The sequence below is a fragment of the Salvelinus alpinus genome, chromosome 32 (genome assembly GCF_045679555.1).
Source record: "Salvelinus alpinus chromosome 32, SLU_Salpinus.1, whole genome shotgun sequence".
Lineage (NCBI taxonomy): Eukaryota > Metazoa > Chordata > Actinopteri > Salmoniformes > Salmonidae > Salvelinus > Salvelinus alpinus.
Window position 1 is genome coordinate 13,423,003 of NC_092117.1, and position 9,698 is coordinate 13,432,700.

Sequence of the window (9,698 nt, forward strand, 5' to 3'; positions counted from 1 at the left end):
GCGTCACGTCTGGAAGAAACCTGACACCATCCCTACGGTGAAGCATGGTGGTGGCAGCATCATGCTGTGGGGATGTTTTTCAGCTGCAGGGACTGGGAGACTAGTCAGGATCGAGGCAAAGATGAACGGAGCAAAGTACAGAGAGATCATTGATGAAAACCTGCTCCAGAGCGCTAAGGACCTCAGACTGGGGTGAATGTTCACCCTCCAACAGGACAACGACCCTAAGCACACAGCCAAGACAACGCAGGAGTGGCTTCGGGACAAGTCTCAATGTCCTTGTGTGGCCCAGCCAGAGCCTGGATTTGAACCCAATCAAACATCTCTGGAGAGACCTGAAAAATCGCTGTGCAGCGACGCTCCAAATCCAACCTGACAGAGCTTGAGAGGATTTGCAGAAGAATGGGAGAAACTCCCCAAATTCAGGTGTGCCAAGCTTATAGCATCATAGCCAAGAAGACTCAAGGCTGTAATCGCTGCCAAAGGTGCTTCAACAAAGTACTGAGTAAAGGGTCTGAATACTTATTTCAGTTTGTTTATTTCTACAAACCTGTTTTTGCTTTGTCATTATGGGGTATAGTGTGTAGATTGATGAGGGGAAAAAAACATTGAATCCTTTTTAGAATACGGCTGTAATGTAACAACATGTATGCCCTTCTAGAACGGTCAGATTACTGGTGTTGGAAAGGGTCAACCTCAAGAGCCCCAAAATCACGACTAAGACCAGAAACCACCCCCAAAAAATACATACATTTACAGCCAAGGCCTATGAAACACCAAGGACAGAGACTGCCTTTGAGATTTAATTTCCTCCAATATGAAATCCTCCCATACCCATAAAGTCAGCCGCAAGTGGCCAAGTGGTTCTCTCTCTGCTTAACCAATTCATCATTGTTTTCCTTTTCTCTGGTATTTCTGCCAGTCACTTGCCTCATACATTACGACCCACCACCAAACCCACAGAACTCATTTGTTTTAAAGTTTTAAGAGAAGAATATAAAAGCTGCCCAGCCGGAGCTGGACTTTGCCAGTTCCCCTTGTATTGGCTCTGTCTGTTCTGGAGAGGATGTTTTCATATTTAATTAAGCTCTTCAGCCAAGCCTCCCTGTCTAACCCCTGTGCTTCCTCATCCTCTCTCCAGGCACTCAGAGTTAACCACACACAGAGGGAAATGGACCACAATATTACACTCCTAAAACAATTGGTGCAGAGAAATATGAGGAAAGCCATTGGATTGTTTTGGACCCAGATCTGTTGAGACCTCCCAAAGCCAGTGCCGTTGTCTGGTTCTCCGTTTAACGTCTTGGTGGTCACATTAGTCTACCCATAACTCCTGAGGCTCTCCGCCGGCAGGCAGACTGGCTGAGCCATATTGGAGTTGTTTGGCTAGCTTGCTACTCTCTACAGCACGACAGTTAAGAATGCAGCGCATGTTTCTCCTCTAGCCGCACACTCAACTCTGCACATCACAAATCACCTCAAGTTTGATGAAAGTGAATCAAAGCGGTTGCTTTGTGGATAAATCTGATCGCTTTTGCAACTGTGGCCATTTAGTGGACTGGAAACGTCCGCAAGGTCAGATTACTATTGGCCATCCGAGGGAGTGAACACATATTGAGATCTTCGAGATGGAAATAAGATGACATGGTGATGCAATGCACCACCACCAACGCAGATTTGTCATCATTGTATATAATTCCAAGTCGTCAGGTTCTGAAACCTATAGTGGAATCTGCTTATACCATGATCTCCATAAAAGTCATAAACGTTCTAGAGGGAGCCTTAAGTTAGAACTCTGAGACTCTTATGTGACAATTCTTTGCTATTCTGTTTCATTGAAAGAAAAAAACACAGGTAATCCAACCAGGGTGGGAAATGGTTTTCAGAATGTGACCCTAACGCCCTTTAAAAATACAGACCTAGGGCCCTTGAAATAAATCAACTACAACCTCCATACACTACTGTACAGTGAACAAGTGTGTGCTTTTAACCACCACCAGCACCACCACCCACTAAGACTGCTGAAGCCTCTCTCCCTGCCTTCTCTCCTGCAGGCTTTGGAGGGTGGCTGTTCCAACAGATGTCCCTATAGACTTACCTTCTCCCCTGCGTATCCTTTTAACCCCTGGTCAGTCACAGCCGACACAGTCGCATGCAAAGTGTGAAGGAGGAGAGAGACACAGAGAGAGAGGAACCGGGGTTAGACAGGCACAGAGAGACACAGGGCATGCATCAGCCTCAGAAGTGGTCACAGGGAGAGGAAGGGAAGGGAATGGGGGGTGGGGAGAGGAGGCTGGGCTGGGCTGAAGTCTAGGGCCACGGGGAGCTGTCTGGTGTCGAGACGTACATTCTCACAGAAGTAGTAGTGAGTGAAGGGAGGGGAGAGGCAGTGAGCCTGGGAGCGAGGGATAGGCCAGAAAAAAGGACTTCCTTTGAGGAGGCGCTTGAGGACCACAAAGTAGTTTAACTCCTCTACACTGTGTGAAATATTGTGTACTCTGCATGGGCCTCACAGTTGGAGCGACACTGTAGAACGCCCCAGGTTGGGGAAGGAGGGAGTGATTTTAAAGCCAGAATTTCAAGCCCACAAACCGGAGTCGGATTTGTGAAAATTCACTTCCAGTATGATGACTGAGCAAAACAGAGAGAGCCGAGGTGCTGGTATCTATCTATATGTTGCGGTGGTAGAATTGCCTTGAAATATGGCCATATCCAAAATACACACATCTAAATAAATGAGAAAACTAAAAGTGTGCGTGCAACATGTCAGCGCAACCTGTTTTCCTCATCTTTAAAATAAATAATGTGTGCATGTAAAGTCTCCAGGCAATTCCAAATCCGGTAAACAAGTAGCATTTGATTTGAACATTTCCCTAAAGGCGTTCTGAAAACTACAAAATACACATGGAATCACAAAAACATGTGAATATATTCAGTATCAAGCCAAAAAAAGAAACAGATTTGAAATATGGGGAAGTTGTGTTTCTAAAATAAAAAAATAAAAAAAATGTCTGATAAACAATTGGCCTAAAACAAAATCATTGTGTTCTAATAAATTAATGAAAAAATTGAAAGCTACAAGTGTGAAAGAGGGTGGGAGGGGAGGGGCGAGTAATGGGATAATGGATGATTTTCCGATCGGGGCCTTTTTGATATTTCTAAGACTTTTCAGTGATTTGGCATGTTTGTATGCAACTACTGTAACAATATCAGCTCCATTAACATGATACAATGTCTGTTAAATGGCTTTATAAGCAGTCATAGGCATTTATGACATGACGCTTTAAAAGCAGGTCACGTCCACACACACTATAAGTGCAAATATTAGGTGATATGAGCAACTTATAAATGCCATTACTGTATATAAGAGCCTTGTTTGTGAAGTTGAATTGTCAGCATCATGCAAACATGCCAAGTTACAGTACAACTACTGTACATGCAGTGCATTTGGAAAGTATTCTGACCCCTTCCCTTTTTACATATTTTGTTACCTTTAAGCCTTATTCTAAAATGGATTAAACACAAAAAAATTCATCCTCAATCTACACACAATAAACCATAATGACAAAGCAAAATCAGGTTTCAGACATTTTTGGCATATTTATATATATTTTTTAAACAGAAATACCTTTTTTACATATGTGTTCAAACCCTTTGCTATGAGACCCGAAATTGAGTGCTGAGACAGGATTGTGTCGAGGCACAGACCTGGGGAAGGGTACCAAAAAAGTTCTGCAGCATTAATGGTCCCCAAGAACACAGCGTCCTCCATCATTCTTAAATGGAAGAAGTTTGGAACCACCAACACTCTTCCTAGAGCTGGCCGCCCGGCCAAACTGAGCAGTCGGGGGAGAAGGGCCTTGGTCAGGGAGGTGAACAACAACTCAATGGTCACTCTGATAGAACTCCAAAGTTCCTCTGAGGAGATGGGAGGACAACCATCTCTGCAGCACTCCACCAATCAGGCCTTTATGGTAGAGTGGCCAGACGGATGCCACTCCTCAGTAAAAGACACATGACATCCCACTTGGAGTTTGCCAAAAGGCACTTAAAGGACTCTCAGATCATGAGAAAAAAAGATTCTCTGGTCTGATGAAACCAAGATTGAACTCTTTGGCCTGAATGCCAAGCGTCACGTCTGGAGGAAACCTGGCACTATCCCTACGGTGAAGCATGTTGGTGGCAGCATCATGCTGTGGGGATGTTTTTCAGCTGCAGGGACTGGGAGACTAGTCAGGATCGAGGCAAAGATGAATGGAGCAAAGTACAGAGAGATCCTTGCAGCAACGCTCCCCATCCAACCTGACAGAGCTTGAGAAGATCTGCAGAGAAGAATGGGAGAAACTCCCCAAATACAGATGTGCCAAGCTTGTAGCGTCATACCCAAGAACACTCGAGGCTGTAATCTCTGCCAAAGGTGCTTCAACAAAGTACTGAGTAAAGGGTCTAAATACTTACGTAAATGTGATATTTCAGTTTTGCAAAAAATTCTAAAAAACTGTTTTTGCTTTGTCATTATGGGGTATTGTGTGTAGATTGATGAGGGGGAGAAATGATTAAATTATTTTTAGAATAAGGCTGTAACGTAACAACGTAACAACGTAACAACGTAACAACGTAACAACACGTAACAACGTTACAGGAGAATACTTTCCGAATGCACTGTATCTTTAGCTATGTCAAACTATACCAAACCCATTCCTCATTTATCAGTTTTTATCATTTATGAAGGGGCACCAAAGGTTGCATTCTGCAATGGGCCGTACTAAACTTCACAATAATTGCATATGCATATATTAAACAATATATTAATTAACAAAGAATGTCAGAAAACATTTTCTGAAAAATCTTTATCTGGTCATAACCTGAACATTGGTGCCATTTCTCTTCAGTCTTTTCTTTAAAATGTTGAAGACATGCTACTCAAGTGATTACTCAAGTGTCCTCTATTTGGTCAAAGTCCCTTTGTTTCTACACACTACTCGGTTGCACATTCTCATGTCACTCACCAATCTTCCAGGAATTCCCATTGTTCCTTTGTCACCCTAATAAGCAACGCAAAGTCAAGAGGAAAAGGGGTAAACAATTATGAGACGCTCCAGCACTACTACAATCACAGCCAACAGGTTAACTTATAATGAGCTTTCATTCTGTCATGCCCTCAAAATGTAATATTATGCTGTTTCCAGCAAACACAGATTACAGTATGTATTTGTGTTGAAGTTGATGGCAGACCGTCGGGCTCTGTAGGTCAACTCTGATAAAGTCAAGCCTCTGTGGAGCTGTGGAACTATTCCTAAACATGATGGTAGGATGAGCAGTTTTGATGCAGCCATGCCCAGAAGTGTAGGTTCCCTCAAGGCCCATGGCTAGCTACAGTATGCCAGGCCTTGAAAGAAGTCAGTGCAGCAGAGAACCAATGGTGGTCAGAGAACAAGCCTCATCAGGGATTATTTGAAACAAATGTTTCAAAAAGGTAAACATTATGTCATAACTACCTAATATACTGTATTAGTTTCACTTAATACTTACACATCAGATACTTGTCAGAGATTAGATTTGCCAGCTGACCACAACTAACAGTGACATTCCCTATGTGACAACTAAAGAACTCTAGTTCCTCATGTATAATTAAATAAATTGCTGGAACATATTGCCCCGTTTTCTTATTTCGCCCATAGAGGGTTATAAGACATCTGGGTGGAAGTCATTAATACTGTATCATGTCTAATTTGGGACACATTGGGTTTAACAGCAATTTGTTTTGTTTGCAACACTGTAAACATCACCAGTGGACGTGACAGTCCATAATGACCTTCCTCCCCCAGGTCATGCCCTTGTCCATCTGCCGCGCATAACCTTTGTTCACACTCTTCTAAATTACCATAAACTCTGGACGCGCTGAAATGATTTATTATGCAAAGGTGTTCATTCCTAAAGCCTCTTAATAGGAGCAACTCGCCCTCTCACTCCCATGACAGGCATCCTGGAGTAGGCTGGCGATGACAGCTTTTTGACGACTCACTCCGATGACGTGTTACGGAAACAAGTTCCAGGTTGGGGCCAGCCCCATAAGTCATCACAACGCAACATGTGCTGGATACCTGAATCTGTGAGGGGTGTTGGGTGGAGAGGCCTGGGTTGAACTCCCCCCCCCCAATATAGTATGGACCTAATTAATAACCTAACATGGGTGTTCATCAATATCAAGCTATCTTTCAGTGTGTCCCACTCCTTAAAAAGGTGATGGCTATTTTGAGGAAATAAAGAGGGTGGCCTAATTACACAAAAACAAACAGCTACAGCTCGCTGTGATTAAAAACAATGATCCCCATACTGGAGCATTGCTATCAGGTCTCTAGAGATATGCTGGTTTAAGGCAGTGCTCTACATGCCCTGTCCAAGGTCCTGATTCAAGACACGGCCGTGCAATATCATAACTGCTCAAAATTCCCCCATATTCAGTATAATGCCTTTATAAGGATCAGAACGAGCAAAAGTGAGACAAACCATTTCCTATGGTCACTTAACGGTGCTTTCCCTCAAACTGTTGATTTCCGAGCATCAGAGGAACAGCCGGTTCTCTAACCTCTATCCCGCACAGGGCCAAGTCTGTTATTGTGCTAGGCAGCATTCCGAGAAATCTCAGACAGAAATCTGAACGCTCCCCACTCTATTACTCAATGTGTGTTCCTTCTATTGTTGAAGTCTTTTGCCCTAAAAAAAGATAAGAGTTGAAACGACCACTTTCTCTCCACACACCACCCCCTGTTCCCTATCTCTCTCTCCCTCTGCAGCGCCTGTCACTCCCAGTTTGGGATATAGAGTTGCTGGGGCTGCGGCAGTCTCAAATTCAGTGGTCCCTGACTGCTGAACCCCCTCCGAACACACACACACCTCCCCCTACACCCACCCACACAGTACAGTCAGAATGCAGGACAGGAGGATTTACACAGGGCCTCAGTGGTGCAGTGTGGAGGCCTCTCAGGTGTATTAAAGGAAAAATCCACCCAAAAACTATCTTTTGGTATTTGTTTCATTAGTCCATTGTTGACATAGTCCCAATTTTTTTTGCTTGTCAGCAATCAAGTTTTCAAGATACAGTATGTAACTTTCAAAATACAGAAATCATCCCCGTATGATGTATTTTGCATCATATGACGCAAAACGCAGCATCAGATGATGCAAAATGCAACATACGGGGGGATTTCTGTATTTTGAAAATCATATATCTTGAAAACTTGATTTCTGACAAGCAAAACATTCTGGAACTATACCAACAATGGACTAATGAAATAAATACCAAAAGATAGTTTTTGTGTGGACTTTTCCTTTAGCAAGAGTAATGAGACTCAGCTGGACTATAGCCTAGGGACCAGCACACTCTCAGTCTCCAGACTGACCGCAGTCATAACGGCTCCCCTCACCACCGCTAGCACGGCTTCTGCTTCAACATGCACACAACTCAGACCCCTGCATTACTTTAGATGAGGCGTGACTGAAGGAGGATGTATAGGGTTTCAAAGTATTATGATAGTAAACAAGCATCTTAATGTGATAATTATGTGAAGATATTGTGAAATGTGCTAATAGATCACATGAATATACAGCAGGCTCCAAGTAGAAAAAAAAGTGAAGTGTAATTGTGACAGGACTGTATGGAGCTCACGTCCTTTGATTAATCACAAAAGGAAAAAGCGCTTAGAGTTCATACATCACACAAGGTGGTTTTGCGCTTTTGTTCAAAGCTCAAATCTGACATACAACACTATGGAAAAAGGGGAGAAATGACTGATTCGAATGCAGACAAGTTCCCCCTCCAAAACCACATCCTTCCCAAGAAGAGGAGAGAGCACTTCTGATATAATGACCAGTTCTTTGACAGCATCATCAATCAAAAAACCTGGAAGGGATCACATCTGAACTTTGACAAAACCTGTCAGCTAATCTCCCTTGAAAAGCTCGTCCTGTGAGCCGTCAATTCAACTTCAGACTGTTTTATGGGCCTGTTTCACCAGTGAGCCTGAAAGGACTGAGAAGGGTTCACAGGTTGGAGCTGGTAGCTGGGTCAAAGGTCAGATCTAAGATGGCCTCCTGTTGCCATGCTATGATGGAGACCATGTGGATTTGGCTGGTTGGGAGTTAGTCATGTTAGAGCTGGGTAACCAGGAAGCTGACAGGGACACAGTAAGCAAAGAGCTAGGCAAAAGAGGGTCTGAGGTGATACCAAAACTACAGTACTTATGTCTGGGACGCTCTGTGGAGGTCTCTCATTCTTATACAATTGGGTTTCTAATGGGCTGTTCATGAAAAGGGGCATAACCTTTTCAATGCAAATTGTCCAATCTAAATGTAGTAAAAGTAAAGACAACTGCAAATCTTATTGAATGCATTGTATGTCTACAAAGGTATTCAAACTCACACAAAGGAGTGTATAAACTGTGCATATAATGCACTCAGTCCCTCTGTTGAGCAGATATCTCCGAGGTATCTTAGCTGAGAAGTTGTCAATCACAGTAAATACAGATGGATTCATTTGAAGTCATCAAACTCCTGGGTTGATTGTACTCTATGTGTGTTTTCCAATGATCATACATTGAATTTGGATATTATCCTGGGACAAAAACAACTTCTCACTAGAGCGATCAGAGAGATCTCAAAACACACAGACAGAACGAAAGACAGACAGTTAAAAGACAGTTACCGGAAAGCCTGATCGTCCGGGTGGACCCTGAAAAGGGGTGAGAGAAATGGATACAAAATAGAAAGTGAACTTGACATTATTACAGAAAAAGTTCACATCACACTGATCCAGGCCAGAATAAAATGGTCAAAAAAGACAATTGTTTTTGGACAGTTTTCTACAGTATTATGTCATTATTTAACTTTCTCATTGCAGAGTATTTGGATTTGATCTAATACTCTATTTAAAAAATGTGTTTTTCAGTGCTCATTGTATTTTGGCAGGTTCAGTTATAACAAGCAGCCATAAAATAAAACAAAACACACCATTCCACCACAAAAGAAGAAACAAATCAAACAATACATCATTTCATTTGGTTTGATAGACCTAATTGATTTGAACCCGTTTAACTCTGAGCAGTTGTTTTGTTCAAAGTATCGGGTACGGTGAGTTAAACCCCCGCCCCCCCAAAAAGATAGTCAGAAAATAGAAAGTGACATATCATTTGAAAGCTACATCCTTTTCGAACAGTAATTGGTGACATATTTTATGTCAAACCTAGATTTTCAAATCTCTTATTCTCCAAAATGTAACAATTGAGGCTGCTATATCTCAGGCTCTGTAATAGTCACATTGTGTCTGACACCGTTATCAGAATCCCACATTTCTTAACTTTCTAACAGTACTAAGCATGTGTTTGTAGGACTTGTTTAACTGAATTGTACTTTATGAGGGTAGTATACAATATTATGCATCATTTAAAAAATGCCACCAGAGGGCGTCAGAGTTGAACAGGTTAAAGAGCAGATAACATGCTTATTTAAGTTGAGAATGAATCATAAACCATAGCAGTTGAAGTTTAAGGTATTCCTTATCTATAATATACTGTAGATTCTCATCAACATTAAAGAACATACCATAAAATCAATGCATTTCAATCAGCATGTAAATGCATGCAAAGACAGGTCTTGTAAGAAGGCATGCCATGGATTCATCTATGTACGTTCTTTATTCA

The 9,698-nt window shown here is 42.2% G+C and overlaps 1 protein-coding gene across 1 annotated transcript in view; it reads right to left on the reverse strand.

Moving 5' to 3' along the window:
* LOC139562655 (collagen alpha-1(XIII) chain-like) overlaps positions 1-8,738 on the reverse strand; it is a 53,550-nt gene extending 44,812 nt beyond the window's left edge. Inside the window, exons 1-3 of the mRNA XM_071380530.1 lie at positions 8,705-8,738; positions 5,010-5,045; positions 2,099-2,125 (exon numbers count right to left, since the gene is read on the reverse strand). Of these exons, the coding sequence (XP_071236631.1) occupies positions 2,099-2,125; positions 5,010-5,030 (48 nt within the window). The 5' untranslated portion in view covers positions 5,031-5,045; positions 8,705-8,738. The remainder of the gene's footprint in view (positions 1-2,098; positions 2,126-5,009; positions 5,046-8,704) is intronic.
* Between the last annotated feature and the right edge of the window lie 960 nt (positions 8,739-9,698).